This window comes from Sciurus vulgaris (genome assembly GCF_902686455.1).
Source record: "Sciurus vulgaris genome assembly, chromosome: 1".
NCBI lineage: Eukaryota > Metazoa > Chordata > Mammalia > Rodentia > Sciuridae > Sciurus > Sciurus vulgaris.
Window position 1 is genome coordinate 210,930,657 of NC_136461.1, and position 21,578 is coordinate 210,952,234.

Sequence of the window (21,578 nt, forward strand, 5' to 3'; positions counted from 1 at the left end):
GGCCAACACTACCCATTTCACCACCATTGCTACCACTAGCAGCAGAAGTCACCGTGTTCAGTACTTTACATGAAAGGTTGAAAGGTATTATATTTTGTGGAAGAGGAAAATGAGATGCAGAGAGATTCAGCAATGTGCTCGAAGTCATTCACGAGTCCTTGGCAGAGCTGGGATTAGGACCAGGAACAGTCCTCATTTGCTAAATAAACAGCAGCAATAGCCGTTTCTGAAAAGGGCTCTTCCCAGTGAAGGAGGACAAGATGCTGAGGCTGCCCCTGCGGTCCTCTCTCTTGCTCTGGGCCACAGGTACTGGAAGGAAAGCGGACTCATTTGCATGCAATTTGCATACAGCTGCTGAAAATGAGCATGATTCCCCCTCACTTCAAAACTGCATTGTTTCTTCCTTGAAAGGGACCTTCCCACGCAACACGCCCAGCCCCCAATCGCCCTCCACTCAGACACCCTGACTGGCTGTATCCCCACATCACCTCTCTGCATGAGACAGTCTCCTTCCTGGTTCAGCCCCAAGTCAGGGGTGACCTTGGATAGGGAGCCTCCTCCCCCCGGCTGCAGCCTCCCTGCCTGGAGCCGCCCTTGGCTGCAGCTCGCCAGGATGGGTGGCAGGGCGGGCAGGAGGGGTGCTGAGGAGCCCACATGGTGGGTGGAGCTCTCCAAAGGCCAGTGTCCTCCAGGACAGCTGGCCCTGGAGAGCCTGAACACCTGGGCTGGGCTGGAGGCCAGGAGCTGCCTCCTGGAGCTGCCGGTAGCTCCTTGCCCAGGCTAGGAGCCTGGCGAGCCCCTCCTCTCCTCCAGGTCACCACCCTCCAGCAGGTCCCTTCCAGCCCACTCCTACCATCTTCCCCGTCCCCTGCTCAGGACACCGGACAGGCCCCCTGCAGGTTCAGGGGTTCAGGGGTTCGGGCTAGAAAGCCGGGCTGGGGAGGCTCTTGGAGGCTGGCTCCCCTACTAGAGAATTCCAGAGCCCCTGAAGGTCTCGACCCTGGACGGGCCTATCTTAGGAGCTCCCGGGGTATTTGGAGTAGGGGGCCTGGCCCAGGGAATGCTGCCTGTCCTCTGCCACCCAGCCCTGTGGGCCTTGCCTTCACTCCCCCCCTCCTGAAGCCCAGCCACCTCCTAGGGAGGCCCCTTCTGTCCTGTCACGTGGCTGCAGTCGCTGCTCCACAGGCAATGGCCAGGACTCCCACACACGTGCACACGCCACGTGAGTGCACACACACGTGCAACATGCTTGTGCACACAGGCACGTGAGGTGCGCGCGCGTGCACACACACACACACACCCACACACGTGTGCCGCTGCCCACTGCGTGCCCAGGCCTGCCTCCCGGCAGACGGTGGGAGCAAGCTCGGCCTGCTCACTGCCCTCGGGCTTCTCTGGGAATGGCTGCTGGGAGGACCAGGGCAGGGTGGTGGCGGCACTCCCAGTCGCGTCCCCCTGGTCTTGGCTGCCCACTCTGGTGAGGGGCACGGCACTTCCTGTCCTCAGGGAGTGTCTGGTCCCACTGGTCTTCCCGAGCCAGCTCCTCCGCCCCAGGAGGCCTTTCCAAGTCGATCTAGGCCACACTGATTCGTCCTCCTCTGGCCCACAGTGCTGGCACCTGTGTAGCTGCTCTCTGTGGCAGCTTCCAGTGGCCTCGAGGACACCCCAGGCCCAGTCTACAAAGCAGGGACACTGGGCCACCCACCCATACTGCTCTCCCCACGGCCACCTGCAGTCAGCATGGCAGGAAGAGCACAGAGGGCAGCAGGCAGGCCCGCCCAGCCGCAAGACCCCTCCACCCTGAGCATGAGTTCCTTCGGGCTCAGAAGGGTGGTGGCCTCTGCCTGGGCAGGCCGAGGGCCTGGACGTTTTCTCCACCTTTCCCTCACTCAGCCTTGGGGCCCAGCCTGCTGCACTGCGCGGCTCAGATCCCAGAAGGGCCCCAGACCAGAGCCCAGCACACTCCCAGGGAACAGCCGGACCACCCACAGCCCCCAGGACGTGGTGCAGCCCGCTCGGGGAATGGGCAGCACCCACTCACAGGGAAGCAGAGCCACAGCTCGGTCAGCTGGAAGCCCGGTCCCCCTGAGTCACTTTGGGGTAAGGAGAGCTCAGATGCAGGACCTGTTTACACCACCTGAATTCAGGGCCCGCGGGGCCACAGAGGGACAGTCACACCCCACCCGCACCCCACAGTGCTCTCTTCTCCGGGTGCTGCCAGCCGGGTATTTGTTAAACACAGGCAGATTGATTTAAATCTGTGCCTGGGGTTATTTTTCTGCTCCACGTTCTCCCAAAGGAGGGCTGGTCAAGTGGTTCTGCCGCGGATCTCTGTAGACGTGAAAGGGCACAGCTCCAGGGCCCTAGGCTGAGAGGGCCGAGTTCAGACAGGACTATCTCCCTGTCTCCCACGGCCCCACAAGCCATCCTTCGCAGTGCCTGGAAACACAATTCACATTTACATTTCTCCGCAGTCTGGAGAGAGGATCTATAACAATCAGATCACGAAAATGAGATTCTCCTGTGTTCTTTGCACCAGGGATGTCACACAGCTCAAGTCTCAGAAAAATTCAACTGCTGTTTATTTAACCTGTTCGGTCTCCAAGTTAGAAGGTACCACCTCCTCCCAGGCAGGTTCCCGTGGGACCTCCAGCCCCTTCTCCAAGGGTCCTGCCTGTGTTCTGCCTAGTACTCCGCCACTCCTGGCCCTCAGAATTGACCAATGAAAGGGCTAAGAATGTCATCGTGGGCTTCTGAAAGAAGACTTGGCCCAGCCTCCCCCGGGGTAGAGGGTGAGTCACAGCACACCCACAGGATGCTGTGGGAAGGATCGGCCTTCAGTCCTGGCCTGGCACAGCTCCCTGCAAAGGCCGGGGCTCCCGGCCGCCAGCTCGGCACTGCCTCCACTTGGGCCTGGCTTCCTCACAGTCTCCTTCTCCCAGGTCTCTGTCCCCAGCCCCGATGCAACTCAAAGTCCTCCCTTCTCCAGGAAGCTTTCCTTGATACGCTGGAGCCAGTGGAGACTTCCTCCTCGGGCTTCTGCTGCCCTGAACCCAGAGCCTGACACCCAGCAGGCCCAAATGGAGCAGGGGACACTCAGACTGGTCCAAACCGCAATCTCACAAAGAAGAGAAGGACACAGGTGTGACTTTGGGACAAGTAGCTGAGGCTGAGAGGAAGAGCTCAGTAGAGAGGGGAGGGAGGAGGGCAGTGTGGCCCGCACTCTCCAGAGCGAGGGCCGCCTTCACCGCCTCTGAAGAGGGTCAGGTGACTGTGACAGTCCGTGGCAAAAGGCACTGACACATGAAAGGGCCCAGTCAACAAATGTGGCAGTTAGCCTCCCCCTTCTTCCCAGCATTAGCCCCATGGAGGGGAGCCGGGGTACTCATGATCTCCCTTCAGAGGCCCAGGGGCTCCGAAGAGGCAGGTCACATCCAGACAGTGGTTCCCACTGCACCCCTGCTAGGCACCCCACAGAGCCCCTCCAAGAGCGCCCAGTGATCTCGGCACACCACAGAGCCCTCTCTTGTCCTCCAGAGCCGCCCTGGAGAGCACAGGGTCTCAAGGACCAGAATGCAAGGGTCTTTTAATTGCCACACTTCTGGACAGAGCAGCCCAGGGCTGGTGTATGCCCAGGGAGCCCTGGGCCAGCTAGGTAGGGCATCTCCCAGTGGCTGCTCCTCCATTCCTATCATGTCGGGCCAGCTGGCTCCCACACCCCAGCAGCACGCATCAGTCAGCACATCTCCTAGAACATGAGGCTGGGCACCTCACCAACCCTCCACCTCCTCGTCCTCCAGGACGGGTCCCAGCCCTCCTGCTGGCATTGTTCAGATCTATGTTCTGTGCCTGTTGAGACCACATGTTCTCCACCTTACTATCCTGCTCTAGAGTGTCCAGTTTTTAAGCTTTCATTCATTCTCATTTTATAATCAGCTTGCCAAATCCTTTTAAAAACACTGTTAGAATTTTGGTTGGAATTGTATTGAACCTATAAATGAATCTGGGGAAAACTGACAGCTTCACAATACTGATTCTTCCTGTCCATGAACATGGTATGTGTTAAAATAAACCGGTATGCCAGGTTATTTTCTTAAGTTTTCTATGATACTTTTAAATTTTCTCCATAAGAATTTTTGTCATATTGTTATACTATGAATTTCCTTTTTGTTGCTATTATACGTGGTATTATTTAAAATATAACTTATTTGTTGACTATATACAGAAATGTATTTGATTCTTACCTTTTATTGTTAGAATATGTCACCTTACCAAACTCACTGAGTTCTAATAATTTGCCCAGGACTTCTATGATTAAAGACACATTTTTTTCTTTTCCAATCTTCATTCAATATTTCATTTTGTTTTATACTGTGCTAGCCAAGACCCTCAACTTGCTCCTTCTTTTAAAGGGTGATTTAATATTTCACCTTCATACTTGCCCTGGGGTTTTGGCAGATTAAGGAAATTCTTTTTCCAAGTTTTTCTTTTTAATTTCAATACATATTTAATTAAACAAATATTTTATCAGAAGTTTTTGAAATGATCACCATGTGCTTTTTCTGATTCATCCTGTTAATGTGGCAAACTTATACTCTCAAGTTTTGTATTGATGAAATGAGTGAATGGCATTGCTGTTAAGTCAGCTTGGTATCAACCCAGTTCGAGCACAAGTCCAGCTCCAGGATGCTTTGGCGAGAATGAGCACATTCAATTTTTTGGGATGTGACCTGTACTTTCCCTTTCTCATGTGGTTGTCTATAGTTCTGACCTCATGCTACGCATCTGGGAATTTCCCCTTTTCCTGTTATCTACAAAGGGTTATATAAAATTGGGTCTCTTGCTGAATGTGGGGTAGAGCACACTTTTAAAAAACTTTCTGAGTTTTATGTTTCATCATTGGAAAACAGCTTTCCTGATTCAATTGCTGTAATGGGTATATAAGTATTGAGAATATTTCGCCTTGAGTCAATGTTGCCATTTTCCCTAAATTTCCAAATTTCTCGGCATAAGATAATTCATAGAATCTGCTTATTTATTACATCTTAAATTTCTGTTCCTTTTTTCTCATCTTCCTAGTTGTCTGTCTCTTTCAATGGCCTTTCAAAGAATGAGTTTTTGCCTGGGTACAACTTCTCAATGACACCTTGTGTAAATACACATTGCATTCGATTCTGCTCATCTTTACAATCTTCTTCCAATTTCTTTGAGTTTTTTCTGTGGTTTTTACATTTTTCTTAACAAAGTCTTCTTAATAATCTCTCACTTCCTTTCGCACTGCAGCATTTGACACTGCCACCTTACTTCATCCCACACATTCCGCTTTGTTTCATGCCGGACACTGGGCTTTCCTGACATGACGATGAGAGAAATGAAATGGAGGCAGGTGAGCAGCCTCACTGGCAAGTTCTCACTGGGGTTTCTCTTAGAAAGGGAGTTGCCAAGCTGGCCACTGGGCCAAGGGAGCTCACTGTGGTTACGTGCAGGAGTGGGAACGCCAGCTGGCTCTCAGCTCAGCATTTTGCCCTGTGTGGATAAGCTGGTGATGCTGTTCAGGAGGACGCACACAGGGACCTGACCTCAGTGCTGCCAAGTTGACACGGGTTAAGGGCGGCACACACCCAGCATCCTGGGCAGCTGTCAGTCACTGAGTCAAAGTGCACTTGCACTTTGTCCCTGCCATGGTCCCTGTCCCAGGTTGACCATCCCTAATTCAAAAGTCCCAAATCCAAAATGCTGTAAAATCTGCAATTTTTTGAGTGCTGACATGATGCATAATAAGTTCAGATTTTGGAGAATTTCAAATTTTGAGTTTCAGAGTAGGGAAGCTCAACTGGCAAAGTCTCTGAGTTCACTTGTTTGAAATTTATGTTGTACCCATGATTTCTTTTGCGTCTTTTTGGATCGGCCTGTCTTTATTCTTTCAGCTTTCTCTCTTAGTAAGTTTTAGTGTCTCTCATGAACAGCAGCGATGTCCTCTCCCTCCCATCTGACACCCCTTGGCTCTTGAGAGATCCCTGACCCACCTGCGCTCACCAGTTTCCTGGGCATTTCCAGACGCCTGCCCATCGGAAGGCCTTGCTTTGAGGCATCCTGTGCTGTCCTGTATCGTTGCTTCTTTTCCTTTGGTGGCCATTCTTCCTTTGCCCTTTTTGAATTCAGCAAGGATGTTGGTTTAATTGTTCCTCTTTTGTCTCTAAAAGCATGGAAATCATGTGCTCAATCTTGACCTTGTTTTATTCTACTGTATTTCTTTTCCACTTTTTTGTATGTGTATAGTTCTATGAAATCGTGCACACAGGGAGGTTCCTGTGCCCCCCACAACCATGGAGACTCAGAAGAGCCCCATCACCATGAACGTCCAGTGCTGCCCCTTTATAGGCCCACCCCCACCCCCTCATCTGGCAGCCAGCCACTGGCCTGGTGGCCCTCTGTACCTCATCACATCTTAAGGCTCATCCAGTGCGACCTTCTCACAATGGCTCCCACTAAGCACAAAGTCCTTGAGAACCATCTACGTGGTCGCATTTTTAAGATAGTTGCTTTTCTCTTATGTATGATTCCACCAGATGGATACCCTGGCTTGTTCATGCATCCACAGAAGAACATCACAGATAGACACTATGCACACGTGTTTACAAGTTTTTGTTCTTTCTCTGGGATTAATGTTCTGGAGTGCAATGGAGGTGTCTATAGTAAGTGTTATATTCAACTTTTTATGAAACCAAAAGTTGTTTTCCCAAGCAGCTGTCACATCTTACACCCCTACCCCAGGGTGTGAGTGACCCCTTTCTCTGTAGGTTGGTCTCATTTTAGCCATTCCAGCAGGTGTGAAGGGCTACCTCGTGGTGGCTTTAATTAGCATCTCCCTGGTGTCTGTGGATGTGGAACATCTTTCCTGCTTATTTGCCGTCTACATATCTTCTTTGGTGGAGTATCTAATCAAATTCTTTTCCATTTTCTAATTGACTTTTTGTTGTTTCCTATTGAATTTAGAAAGCTCTTTATATATTCTGAATCCAAGTCCTTTTGTCAGGCATGTGATTTGTAAATATTTTCTGCCAGTCAGCAACTTCTCTTTTCATCCTCTTAACAGGCTCTTTGGCAGAGCTGCTTTCACTTTTAAAGAGGGAAACCTTCAGAGTTTTGTTTTTAAATAATTTATAGCTATTAATGGAGGCTAAAAATAACCCATAGTTAAGTTCCCTGTAAATAACACAAGGAGCTCATACGCCCCCATTGTCCAGTTGTTCTGTCCTTGAAGACATTCTTGCCACCTGGTCATTTGGGCTGACATACTTAGGAACCCCTCGGCTCTCAGTCTGTGTTGCAGACCTTCTTCCTGGCCACTGCTCCCCTCTCCTGACAGCCACCCTTCAGAAGTCCTGTCTGTAGGTACTGCTTCCTGGCTTGCGTGGGTGCTGATGTAAAGTGAGCTGGGCAGAACCACCACCCTTTCCCATCTTCCCTTTCACCATGGTGCTCTGTAGCTTCCTGAGGATGTGCTCCTCGTGTGTGTCGCAGACCAGACAGGGGCTTCGTGAGTCTGTGTGGTCACGGGTCCTATCAGACACTAGCTCTCACAGTGCCCTTGCCCATCCAGCTATTCTCTTCTAGGAACCGCTGGGTGTGCACCGGGTTTCTCATCTGAAGCATCTTGGAGGCCTTGACGTCTTCCACTTGCTGCCTCTGCTTGAGCCTAGTACCTTGTGTCCCCTCTGCATGCTTTGAATGTGGACACTGCCTTCCGAAAGCCTGGTCCCGGGGCAGTGCTATTGGGGACTAGTGAGCGGTCCCTAAGTCACAGGGTGTGCCCTTGAAGGACTGTGACCCTCTCTTCCTCTTCCCCTTTGCTTCCTGGCTGAGGTGAGTGGTGCTGCTCTGCCACATACGCTGGCCATGATGTGCTACCTCACCAGAGGACCGGTCCATCAGAGACCACGAGCTCCAAAACCAAACTGACCTCTTCCTCTTTGGAAGTTAAATTGTTCTGGATTTTCATTGTAATGACAGAACAAATCTAATGATCTTTCTGCATTCCTAAAGGCCACCTGGGCATTCTCACGTCGGCCACTTCGCATCTTACTCCCCAGGTAGACTTCGTCCTTTTGTCTGAAGGCCTTTGGAATGTAAACTGCAATGTGATCTTTGCTGCTGTTTCTCGTGACTGTGGCTCAGTGGCCTGGTCCATTACAGCCCCTGGCTTCTGAGATCCATCTTCTGTGGGTGCCCTGACCAGAACTCTCCAGACAGGGCCCTGGCTACTGCGCCTCCTTCCTGCAGGCCAGCCAGGCACTTGAGTGTTTTTCCATGTCTGACTCTTGTAATGGAGCGTTCTTTGGCTCATCCAACACACCACCCACCAGGGCAGATCTGCCTGCTTCCTGCTTCCTGAGAACCCTCCAGGTGGGGACCCTGGTCTTCCTGCTCCAGAGTTCGATGGACATGGCCCACTGGGAACATTCTCACCTGACAAGGAAGCAGGACACGCGGGAGAGGCACAGACCTGGAGCCCAGCAACTTGGTTCAGAGCACACCTGCAGCTCTCCCCTGCCGCTGGACATACACTGCCACCTAGGCTCTGTTTTACTGTCAAATGGGCACTTGGTGAGTGACCCAAGGTCTCCCTGTTTCGATGGAAACTGCCCCGGCGGCCCTCAGCACCCCTCTTCTAAGATGCGTTGCATAAGGTCCACCATCAGGCTGCCAGAGACAGCTCTGGCCATGGTCACTGCTGCCTCCAGATGCTGCAGACCAGGATCCTTTCCATCTCTGCCCCCACAGGATCCTGGGGCTCATGTCTCCCCATCTCCTACACAGCAGCCTCCTGGTGGCCACTCCAGGCCTGTGGCTGCTCCTCTCTGACCCCTCTGCAACCCGGGTGGGAGGCCCTGGCAGCCCTGCTGATGCCCTCTCTCCTCCTTAGGTCACACGGTCCCTAGAAGACCCTGCCCCTGCCAGGGCGTCCTCAGACACCCGTGATGGGGGACAGGCCCTCCTTCCTCTGGGTGGATGTTCACCTGGGCATCCCTGGCCACACCCCTTGGGTCCACACCCTGAGCTCACTGCCGTCTGAGCCACCTCCCCGCCCATTTCCTGTCATTGGCCCACATCTCCCGCATCACAGAGGATGCAGTTCTGACTAGGAGGTGGACGTTGTTGGCCTGAACTCGGGCAAGTACCTGCCCTCAAGGTCTCCCAGCCGCCCCGCCTCACATGATCACCCAGATGGCCCTCCTCAGAACCTCTGCTTCCAGTTGGCTCTAGTGCTGAGTTTCAGCCTCTTTCCCCACGGGCCTCTGGTTGGCCCTGCCCTACACCCAGAAGCACAGCCCCAGGTCTGGTAGCACGGCTGCACTGACCTGGTTCTCCGTCCACTCATGAATGCCCCTGCCCTGAAGGCCAGGCAGGCACCAGCAATTCTGGCACCGCCTGCCACCCTGCATCGCCCCATCCTAGTCCTGCTCCTGCCCAGCTTCTCAGAATCTGGCTGCAGGGGCCCTGGTCCAGAGGCCAAAGGACTGTGGGGGCAGACAGCCCAGAGGCCATCCACTGTGCCTCTAGCCTGGGTGCTGCTGATCAACCACAAAGCAGACATGGAGTGGAGCCGTTCTCCCAGGACTTCCTTCTTCCACAGGGGGCAAGTGAAGGCCCAGGGCCAGCTCACATTTGTCCTCTCCTGCTTTCCCCCAACAGTCACCCAACCTGTGTGGCTGCAGACTGTGCCCTGTCTGCTAGGGGCAGGGGAGAGTGTAGCCCACAGAGGGAGCTTTCTCAGAGCCAAAGGGCTAGGAGGACCTGAAAGCAGGGACAAGCTTGGACCTGCTGCCACCAGAGCAGAAGCAGGGTCCCCTTGTTCACCCCCCACCATTACCAGCAGCAGCAGTAGCAGCAGCAGCAGTGGAGTACTGCCCTCTCTATTGTCATTTTGTGCTTATATATGCAAAAAAAAATCAACAGGTACAAAATGGTATGCCACCCCAGAGTACCAACTGACGTTCATGTCTGTATATTTATATTTATTTATGTATTACAGATATAAAGTTGAGGAGAAATAACTCCAGGCTCACAGACGTGGCCTCCTTGACCAGAATCAAGGCCTCGAGCCCAGGCCCTCTGAGCCCCTGCAGCTGGCAGGTCCCCATCCCCCACCTCCCGCCGGTGCGGACCTGCAGAGAGGTGACCTGCGGACAACCAAAGTCACTGGCCCAGTGGGAGCTGGCAGCAGGAGGCCAGGCTCATGCCACTGTCCTGAACAGACCCTGACCTGGCCCTGACGCCTGGTGCTGAGGCCAGACCTGCAGGCACCACAGCCAGCCAGGGCCAGGGCCAGAAGGGCGCCAGGGGAGATGCCCCACACCTCCTCAACCTCCAAGGCTTCCTGTAATCCTGGGCCTCTGTCCTCTCCCTGGCCTGGTGCAGAAGGGCCCTGGGCAGTCCTACAGCTCTTCCTCACCTTCAGGATCATCCCTGAGAAGACCTCGGGGCCTGGGTGGGTACCCCGAGGACTGTCCTGAGGGACTCCAGCAGTTCCCTGAGTGGGTCCGCCATCAGGAACACTTTCTAGGACAGAGGTGGAGATCTCCCGGGCTGGGCCCACTGCCACCAGCCGCCCCAGGGTCCGGTTGAGGGCATCGACAGCGTCCGCCAGCCACTGGCTCTGCTTGGTCAGCTGCTGCAGCAGCAGGTTTTGCTGGGCCATCAGTGCACCCTGATACTGCGACCAGGAGGCCAAGAGGGCACCCTGCCGCTGGCGTGAGTCCAGAAGCCGCTGCTCAAACAGGGACGCCTCGGGCACCGCCGACAGGGTCCTCACGGGTGCTGGTGCCGAGGAAGGCAGAGGACCCACAACAGGACCCCGTGGCCGCGGCCCCGGGGGCCTCCGATGCTAGGGAGGCAGACAGGGAGGGTGGGGAAGTGGGTGCACAGAATGCTCCTCGGAAGTCCAGGGGGGCAGGTTCAGGTGGACTGGGCCTCTCTGGAGTCCGCAGGGGCGGCCACAGGCAGCTGGCACCTTCGTCCTTGTCCTCTTCATCAGCTAACAGAGGAGACAGGGAAATGTCAGGCTGGCTGGCCACCACCGGGCATGCCAGGCAGGACAGGGAAGCAGGTGGGAGGCAGCAGATGCCGGAGGCCCTCTGCACTGCGGCCGTTCAGGGGCTAGTCCCCTCCGATGTGAGCATGGCAGCCGTCTCAGGCTGAAGAAGGTGAGAGTCCATGAGGCAAAGCACTCACTCCGGCAGTGCTGGCTCTGGATCCACCCACCATCTAGCCACCTGGTGGTCTTCCTCTACGGGCATCCCGTGTGTTCATGTCTGCTGACCTACACACCTGCCTTCCACTCACCCACTGTCCACCTGTGCGTCTTGTTCCGTCATCCAGGCACCTGCCCACCAGGCACTCATCCCTCCACTTACCCAGGCTGTCTGTCCATCCACTTCCTGTCACTCTGTCAACCCACCCATCCATCTTTCCCACTGAGCTTTCTATTCCCTATCCAGGCGACATCTCAGGAGGAAGAGGGCTGAGCTTCCCAGGGAAGAGCCCTGCTGGTGGAATCCGGCAGACCTGAGCTCCCAGACCAGCTCAGCTTGATCTCCATGGCGGTGTGACACTCAGAAAGCCCCTGGCTCAAGGCCTCCAATTCCTAATCTGCAGTCTCTCGGGTGTGGACAGGTCAGCAAATATCCCTTCCTGATGTGCTTGTGGAAGGGCCATTCCTGTGGGGACAGGACGTTGTGGCGTGGCTTCTGGCAGACCACCTGCTGGTGCCCCACTCACCCCATCTATTGCGTGGGGCAGTTCCTGTTTTGTAGCCTAACTGGGGTAGGCTGGGCCCCCACACCCTCTGGGAACATGGCAGCGAGCTGGTCGGTTGCTGCCACCTCCTCTCCTGCTTCCTCCTCCTTGGCCTCCTCCTCATGCTCACGTCTTCCTCTGCTGCCCCAGGCACGTGTGCATCCTGCTTGACCAGGTGGTCCTGGGCACTCATGTCCTCTTGTTGTGCAGGACAAGGTCCTCTGTGTGAGAGGGCCTCCTGACACATCAGCCTGCGCATTCCACACCAGGAAGGCACCAGCAGCCTCTGGAAGGTGGTTGGGCCGAGGCTGGGCAGAAGACTGAGTGGGTCCCAACCTACAGGGAGACCTTCCTCAAGCTGCCCTCGTCTGGTACTCACCAGCCATCATCAAGGGCCACTGCTGGCCACACTGACCTTGAGTCTAATGGTCAAGACAGAAAATGGAGGAGGGCAGCTGTGGCCGGGCCCCGCCACGATGCCCTCACATTCCTGTTGGATGCCAGCCAAGGCCTGTGGCCACCCACCTCAGCATGGAGATCAGCCCAGAGCTGCTTGGTGGGCATGGCTCTTTGCCACCTCACCTCTCCCCTTCTCTCAGGCCCGAACGTCTCTCTCCCTGTCTCCCCAAGGCCGCTAAGGGTTTTTGCCAAGCATAAATGATTCCCCAAGTCCCCAGTGAAGCGAGGGCACTGTGGCCGCCCCTCCCTTGTCACAGCCCTCCCACAACAGTCCAGCGCCTGCAGTGGCCTCTCCTCTGGACCAGCAGACCTTCCCTCTGCTCAGCCTCCAGCAGAGCACATGCTCTCCAGGAAGCCCTCCTGCCTGGCTGACCCAGGGGCCTCTGCATTTCCAGGGTGCCACCACCTGCATGTCGCCACACTGGATGCCCACCTGTCTGGCCCTTAGGACACAGACTGAGGGACAGGCTCTGCTTGTCGGGGCCAGCAGGGACCAAAGGGACACCGTGAGCAAGTGAGCCAGGGGTCTCTGGCTGCTGAGCCCTCCTTCCTGCTGGACTAAGGGCTCCAGCCTGCCTGGTGCAGTCAGGTCCTCCTCACGGTGGTGGGCAGAAGGCCGAGGGCAGCCCCCAGGTCTGATCTGGGTCCTGTTCATGTGCAACAGCGGAGATTTACTCTCCCTCCCTAAAATCCATCCGCAGCTCTGAGCAGTGGCCCGGGCAGACACAGCTGGTGAAGGCCTGGCGAGCTCCAAGAAAAGGGCAGAAAGCAGAGCAGGCAGCCTTCCTGGGATGAGGGGGGCCAGGGCCACTCAGGGCAGCACGGCCAGCGTGGGTCCCAGGGCACTAGCCTCCTGGGAAGCACAGCCATACCATGCTCACCTATAGGGACAGTGTCCCCACACCCCACTGGCCAGCTCCTGCTGTGCCAGGCAGGGAGAGACCTGACCACCACCTTGTACGCCAGGCAGGTGAGGAATCTGAGAGACAAGGTGGTGGGGAGTCCAATGAGAGGACATGGCATTGACCCCATGGGTGCCACACAGACCACAGTTCTGTCCCCTCTCCTCCCCTCCTAATGCCTAGCACTTGAGCCAGTGACCTGACTCAAAGAAGACCATGGGCTTGTCCCTTCTAGGAACAGGCAGGGCCTGGCCTCCCAGACAGACAGGTGAGGGACAAAGGGACCACGACTGGGTCAGCCAGCACTGCTGCCCTCAGACCCACTTACCTGGTGCTGGCAGCCCGGCTGGGGGCAGCCTCAATGCTGCTCAATGCCATCTGTAAGTCGAGACAGCAGAAGGCGATCACCGCGTGGAGACCCAGAGCCAGCCCTGGGGAGCAGACGGTAGGCAGCGTCTGATCCTGGGCTCCCTGAGCTCCTTCCCATGTGGGCTTCTTGGGAAGCACAGGAAAGGAGGCCCAGCCTCTAAAGGAGTGGAAGCTACAGGGATGTGGCTCTGGGCCTCCCTCAAGGGTCACCCTGGTGTAGACAGGGCTAGGGAGAAGAAGGGCTAGGGCCTGGAGGTGCTCCTTGGGGGAAGCAGACGTCTCAGTGCCCAGGTGGGAGAGAGGAGAGAGGGACTGCCTTGGGCAGTCCCCATCTAGCTGTGGCCTCCCCCTCCCAAAGACACGTCCTGCAGTGCCACTCAGAAGACAGGACTATGCATGTGGACTCTGGTAGCTGGGTTCCAATGAGCTCATTCAAACAGCAGGGGGCTAGCTGGGGAACAGTGGCTTTAGGGAGGCAGGGCCTGGGCTCAGAGGTGCCAGCTGAGTCCTGGCCCAGTCCTGGAGACAGGATTTCAAAGCGGGCAATGACCAAGAAGTAGCCCCACATGGCGGAAGGCATGCCACATTGTCCTGACCCCACTGGGTAAGCACAGGGCACCGAGGGGCAGCGGGCAGTGGGCAGCGGGCAGCAGGCAGCAGGCAGCGAACACCCAGGCCTCCCACACACCAGGAGCTGGGTCTGAGGCCAGACTCTATTTCCTCCTCCACCCATGGGTAAGAAAGAGGCCAGTGCAGCAGGCAGTGGCCAACAGCCTCGTCCTCCTGAGGCCAGCGGCTGCCCGAGTCACTGTGAGCTCCCCGAAGGAGGGGCAGCGGTAGGGAGGCAGGCCTCCAGAACAGGCGGGGGACCCCATGGCAAACGGTCCCCTGCACGGGAGGTGGAGGCTGTGCCAGAGGGGGCTGTCGAACCACTGCAGCGTGCCACCAGCCCCACGGGGCCTGTGGAGGACGTCACTCCCAGCCTTCTGCGAGGCTGCTGCTCGACCAGGGAAGGGCACATCTTCTCTGGAGCCCTACCTGAGAAGTCCCCAGGGCCCATGCAGACCCCTGAAGCCCTGGTCACCCCAGCCAGGGGCAGGCAACAGGGCTAAAGGTCTCAAGGACACGCCCAGTCATCCCACCTGGGAGCCCTTGCGGGGAGGGCAGCAGGTCTGCCACACACTCCTCTCTTCCAGGCGTGGCAGGCTGCGGCTGCCCTCGCGCTCTTGGTATCCCGCCACATCACAGCAGCCGGAGAAGGAAACAGGAAGGATGGCCTGAGATTTGGTGTATATGTCTACAGACCTGTGGGGCGGGGTGCCCAGGAAGCCCAGCCAACAGCAGCAGCCCTGCCCTGCACCTGTCCTGGAGGGAAGTGGGTACCCAGGGCCAACAGAACACACCACCATACACAGGAAGGCTGCGGAGGCCTGGGCAGCAATGGGCAGTCCATGTCCCCAGCCTTATCCCAGGCCATAACCTTTCTCTACTTTAAGACCACACACAGTCCAGGCAGCGCCCTGCTCCGGACCTACACTTGGACAAAGCCTGAGGCTGCGCTGCACTGCATGCCGACTCTGGGGACACAGCCCCAACTCTGACCATGGCATGCTCCCTGGATGCACGGGCAATGCCCACGGCCAAGGCCACCCTCAGTGCTGCAAGGGCTCTGGGCACAGGCATCAGGTCATGGCACTCCACAAACTCACAGTCCTCCCCTGGGGCATCGGACAACCAGACACCCAGCTTTGCACCAGCAGCCTCCTCAGCCCGAGGGTCTGCCTGACAGGCATCCTGCAAGGTCCTGTCACATGGTGATGTCCAGAGAAGGCAGGAGGGGGTCCCCAGAGCCATGTGGGGACATGACCAGGCAGCTTGCTGACAGCTCATCAGTCTGGGCCAGAACCCTCCCTTGCCTTGAAGGCTGTGGGTCCACCAGGTGAGCCCATTAGCCAGAGCCTAGGGCACCCTCCCGTCTCCCCAAACATGGCGCTGCTTGGTGGGAGCTGCCTCAGAGCCCCTGGAAACCCAAGGGCTGTGCAGGTCTCCAGGAGCTAAAGAAGACACACCTCTCCCCGGACACGCAGAGCCCGAGACACGCTGGGCAGCCTCAGAGCACAGGAACCTGTGGAAAAAGCCGTGCACTCTGCAGCCCACTGTCTCCAGGCCCCCAGGCCTGGCCCTGCCCGAGTCCCAAGCTGGTACTGATCCGGGGACCCCCACCACACTGCTGGCTCTGCAGCTACTCCCTCGCTTCCTGCCTCAGTGCCCACCAGGGCAAGTCTGCCCCCCATGGTCAATCAGCAGGCGACAGGGGTGTCAGCACAGGCAGGCCATCTCACAAGAGGCTCCTGGGCACCGGGAAGCGTCGGTTGAGTTCTCCCAACAGGTAAGACCAGGGCTGCAAGGCCCTGGAGGCTGCAGCTGATCTACCAGGGATGGTCAGCCTGGCTGGGCCTCACCCCGGGGGGGATGCAGAGGAACACTCCCGAGTTCCTACTGCCCTCCAGGTTGGGGATTTGCAGAAAGGACCTGAACACCCAGGCCTCACGCTGCCCGCCCTTGCCTGAAGCACCCAAATCTGCCACAGGACCACAGCTGCAGACCTCTGCCTTAAAAGAGAAGGCATGTGGCTTCCCTGGGGGTGCTCATGGCCCCACACCCCTGGCCTCCCCAGGCCTGAGCATCAAGACCTGCAGATCCTTCCCCTGCCCATACTGAGGCCCAGCACGAGGCCCATGGTGTGGCCCATGCTGGACCCACATGTCTCCCAGACAGCCCAGGCCTGGCCTTGCCCACACGTCCCAGCTGCAGGCAGCATGGCAGAAAAGGAGCAGAGCAGGGAAGGGGACCCAGTTCCACCAGGTCCGCCTGCTTGTCTGCTCCCAGCCCTCAGGAGAGGACGGGTCCTACTCCTGGGCTTCATTCCCCAAATCCTTTCAGCAGTTTGCCAGGAGGACAGAGCCCAGCGGGCTTGGCTCTGAGGCAGGGTGAGGAGGAGGGGGCAGCCGAGGAGGCCTGGCAGCAGCACCTGCACCCGCACCACAGGGGGGGTCCGAGCAGTGAGGGCTGCAGCGCAGCCCACAAGACATGTCCTGAGAGGCCACGAGCACCAGTTTTTTGGGAAGGTCCTGCAGAGGAGGGCATGCAATCCTGCTTTCCCAGGGCCAAGAGCAAGGCAGGGGTAGGACAGTGGAGGCACTGGGCCTGGGCTCCTCCCTGGCTTTGGCCAAATTCTACAGCAGCATCAAGCAACACAGAGGCCAGCTCTTACACCAAAAGTCACGACTAAGGTTAGCAGCCAGAGGTGGCTCCAGCCAGGCAGCCTGCACCTGCTGGGTAGCCTGCCATGTGACAGCATCAACCCCAGGCACTGTCCACTCCAGGGCTGGGCCCAGCTTGGAGGAGGGAGCACTGAGGCAAAGCCCTCCTTCCTCCCAGTCACTCTCATCTTCAAAGCCTGTGACCACCCAAGCTCCTGCCCTGCTTGGGGACAGGTATCTCCCTGCTGGGCTACTCTGGTTTTAAAACTCAGTGGCCTGAAGATGGCCGCTGCCCTGGCCTCTGAGAAGGCAGAGTGGATATGACGGCCATGCTATGGTCTGGGGCAAAAGGGACCTCCCAGCCACACCCACCAGATGAGGCAGACACGCAGACAGAAGCAGGACCCTGGAGACTATGCCTGGGCTGTGGACCTGGGCTGCTCAGCCAGGGCCCTGGACCTCAGAGGTCTCTGCACCTCCCTCGACGTACAGGGTAGGGCTGTAGCCCCATCGACCATGCCCGCAGCATCGTGGTCTGCGTCTCTGCAGACTGACAGGGAAACGGCCCCAGTGTCCTGTGGAGATGTCAGGGAAGGGGCAGAGGCACTCGGTTCCTTCTGGCTGTGGCTCAAGGTAGAGCTGTAGTGGAGCCCTGAGCCCACAGCAGGTCTGAGCTCCCCATGCTGCTGCTGCTGCCAGTGTGGTGGTGATGGCATTGGCCCCCAGGCCACATGAGACCCAGGGGCTCTGAGTGCCTTTATTTTTGTGATGGATTTCAGGGTCCCCCTGCTGTACTATGTCAAGGTGGGGGCAAGCCCAGAGGGACCCTGAGCTCAGGGCCAGCATGGACCTGACTCTGCTCTGACTCCTCCACTCCCAAGATGGGCAGGCCCCTGCCTGGGCTCTTCCCAGAGTCTTATTCTTTGAGGGCTGTGCACCAGAAGCCAGCCAGCTCACTGGCCCAGGTCAGGCCAGGCCAGCGGGCAGGCTGTGGGGAAGGGCCCACTTACTTGGCAGGGACTCAACTGCCTGGCTCTTGCCTTCAGGGATTGGGGTCAAGAAGGTCTCAGCCACCATGTGCTCCACAGGTGTGAGAATCAGCCCAGGGGCCAGGCTCTCTGCCAGTTTCTTGTGCACGGCACCTCGTAGGTCTCTCCATTTGTGCTTGAGATCACCCAGGTCATGACGGCAGTAGCCCAGCGCATTCACAGCCTGCAGGATCCTGCTCCACACACGGTGCTTCCGGGCAGGTGTGCCCTGCAGAGCCCCAAAGAGCAGTGGGTAGTGGCGTGCCACCCTCCATACCAGCACCTCTGTCTCCTGGGGCCTGAAGTTTGGTTTGCGTGTCTTGGTACGGGAGTGGCTGCTGGGCCGCAGGGGTGTGGTGCCCAGCCCCACCCCTGGTAGCAGGGCCGCCTCTGCTGGCTCAGGGGTGGAGATCTGTTGGCTTGTGGCCTTCCTGCTGCTGGACCCTGGAAAGGCACCAGAGGCTGAGCGCTGGGCAGACTGTGGACAGCATGCCACCAGGCCTGTGGTCCTGGTCCTCACAGGTCCCCACATCAGTGTCTTGCACATAGGTGGCCCACACCCACCAGCTGGGTTCCTGGCGACTCTGCCCACGTACAGGTCAGCTCTGGCCTGTTCCTCTCCCGCTGTGAGACAGCACTCCCATGGTCCATCCTGGGGACTGGGCAGCCTTGGGGTGGATAAGCCACTGTGCACACTCTGTGCCCTGACGTCAGCCCCAGGTGGCAGTGGATGGAGCGGCTACTTTGGAAGCAGACGGGCCAGGGGACAGGAGGATGGACGGAGGAGGTTCTGAGAGGGGTGATGAGGCAGCTCAGCAAGCGCCATGGCCCTGCTGGAGCCCAGGCTCTGGAGGGGTGCTGCCCCAGGAGCAGCAGGAGGGGCAGCAGCCGGGCTCAGGCCTCCACCCACCTGGGAGAGGCGAGCTCCAGGGAAAGGTGCTGGGCCCGCCCAGCTTGGGGCTTGCACTCCTCCTTAGCCGCAGGCCACCACCAGGAACAGGCCTGGAAGAGGCGATGGCTGTCCAGGGATGGAGGCAGCAGATGAGCAAGTGCAGGCTCCAGGACCTGGAGGGAACTGAGCTGAGGGGACAGCTGGGGCTACGTGGCTTGAGGGCGGAGTGGGCACCCGCCAACGGTGTCTCCTTGCTCCGATGCCAGGGAGGCCAGGTCCTTGATGATCTGATTCACGTCCAGCAAATCGCTCTGAGGAAACAGGACGGAGCTGTGTTAGGGGCAGGGTGCTGCGGGCACAGAGACTGGGTGCACCAGGGCGTGGGAGAGAGCCTCGGGCCACTCGGGACTAGTGACTAGCTGGTCTGACCTCTTCCTGTCCAAGGAGCAACCAGGACCCAGAATGGCAGGTTCAGGCCCAGGGCTGCCCCAGGTCAGAGGTGGGGCAGAGTCTGGATGCTTAGCTGTCCTGCTTTCAGGCCAAGCCCCAGGCTCTCCAGCACCCCCGTGCCACGGGCTCCTCAATGCATGCAGAAGCACCAGGGTCTGCCTGGGCACTATGGTCTAAGGTAAGACATCCTGTCCCCACCACGGTGGAAGCCTGGTGGGAGTAGGCCAGAGTCCAGAGCAGAGTGCTCTGGCCACACTACCTGTAGAGCTGCATGCTACAGCTATCCATCCCCACTCACCGGGGACAGAGCACGCCTGCCCCTCTGTGTGCCAGCATCAAGAAGGAGCCAGCACACAGGGGCTGCTCAACAAATTTGCAAGGAGTGGGATGTTTAATAGGGGCGAGTGGGCAGGTGGCAGGTGGCAGCCCGCTGACAGCCATGCGCCAAGTGGCCCCAGGAAGCAGCCAGCAGGCTGAGGAGCAGATGTTTGGCCAGAGGACCCGGCCCTCCATGCTGCACGCTACGTGGCCTCTTGCCTCCTTCACTCTGTCCAGCTCCACCCCAACTTCTGCCCAGCAAAGTGGCCGTGATAATCGTAAGGCACACGGCCACACTTCCATGACCATTTACGTGGGGGCTGTGCAGAGAAGGGTGAGCAGGCCACCTTTGTAGCTGGCACCAACCACAAAAGAAGTACCAGCCTCAATGGACAGGGAGGGGATGGGGACTCAAAACGCCCTGGATCACCCTGGCCTCTCAGGGGAGGAATTCTGTCCTGTGTCCACTCCTGCCTCTCCTGACTGACACCCACATGCAGGACAGTTTCTCCTCTGGCCAGTTTTGAGACCCTGGGCAGACCAGTCCCCTCAGAGCCAGGCCTGCTCACAAAGCCAGCACAGGCACCAGCCGTGCCAAGCCTCACCCGGTGACTGGCACATGGCTGGGTTTACGTTCAGGCTGAGGGAATCTCCTCATGCCTGCTGAGAGGGCAGGAAGGGTGCCCTGGCCCCCGCCCCTGCACGCCCACCCACTCTGCAGCTCATTCTGCAGCCAGGATTGATTTCCACAAGGGTCATTTCACCCCACTGAAAATATTACAGGGAAATTCATTTTCTTTTTAGGAGTGTTCTGGGAAATGAAGCAATTAGCATGATCTTAAACCGACATGTACTATCAATTGCAATTCAATTACTGGGCTTAAATATGGAGCAGGGGTGGGTGGTAGCTCTGGGAATGGCCACGGCCGGGAAGGTGCTGCGGAGCATGGGGCCTGAGGCTCTGGGCTCAGCTAGTGTGCCTGTGGCAGCCCAGCAGGTCCAGCAGCAGGACGATGGTGCTGGCTAGCTCCAGGCCCAGCCAGTTTCTAGGTTTCTCATTACAATCACTTGCTCTGGAATGGATCCCTGGCTGTGGCTGCAGCCTAGGATGGAGACCTCAAGATCAAGCTAAGTCCCTGGAACAGTCTGGATCAGCCTCAGACTGACCCCACCTCCACAGACTTCCAGTTACAGACCCAACTCTGCCAAAGAGCAGGCACTGACCCCACCAAGCACCAGACTTGGCTGGGGTCACTTCCCATGCCAAATCCAGTGCCCTGAGCCCAGCCTTGGCTGCACTGGGACAGACTCCTACGGCCTTTCTAAGGGCTTCACAGGCAGCAATGCACACATCTCCCACCATGCAGTTCACTCATTCATGTCTACTTCACGGACAGGCGGCTCACACAGGACACAGCTATGAAATGCTAGCACCCCAATGCAAGCCAGCCCCACCCCAGGTGACTGTACACATCAGGTCGCACCCCAGGACGTCCCAGGGTGCAGGTGCCTGCACGGATGGGCTGGACGTGTGCACACGCGTTCCTGCCCATGAGCAGGAGCAGCGAAGCCACTGCTATCATGGTGCTGCCCTGTGCCGGCAGGAAGTGTGGCTCGGAGTCCCTGCCCAGCCTACTGGTCATGGCCTTGGTGAGAGGACATGGAGAAAATTAGGGGGCAGGGAGGAGAATCGTCTGCAGGACCACAAGCCTAGGGATCCCGTGGCCCAGGAGCCCCAGGCTCCCGGCAGGTGGAAGCAGAGCAGCTGTCCTTCCCCAGAGCCCAGCCTGCTGTCTGCTCACACACACACTTACACCACTAGATGTCCTCTGCTTGGCCCAACATTGACTCCTCCAGCGGGGGACAGACTTGGATGTCCCCACATCCAACCCCTGATGTGCCAATAGGGCACAATGGCTTCCGCTCAGGGCCTTGGGAAGCCAACGTGGAGGTGGGCGGCTGAGGCTGCTCTCCAGTTCACAGCGGAGGTGCTGCAGCTGCTGGGGGGCTGTGCGGGCCTTCTCCACAGCTTGGGTTCCTCTCGGCTGTGCCTAAGGCCTGCTGCCACTGCCTGGTCACCTTCTGTCCATCATGGGTT

The 21,578-nt window shown here is 57.7% G+C and overlaps 1 protein-coding gene across 1 annotated transcript in view; it reads right to left on the bottom strand.

Moving 5' to 3' along the window:
- Positions 1-9,995: 9,995 nt before the first annotated feature.
- The window catches only part of TSNARE1 (t-SNARE domain containing 1), a 110,732-nt gene continuing 99,149 nt past the window's right edge, over positions 9,996-21,578 (bottom strand). Inside the window, 3 exon segments of the mRNA XM_079154119.1 lie at positions 9,996-11,038; positions 17,803-18,257; positions 18,947-19,023. Of these exon segments, the coding sequence (XP_079010245.1) occupies positions 10,776-11,038; positions 17,803-18,257; positions 18,947-19,023 (795 nt within the window). The 3' untranslated portion in view covers positions 9,996-10,775.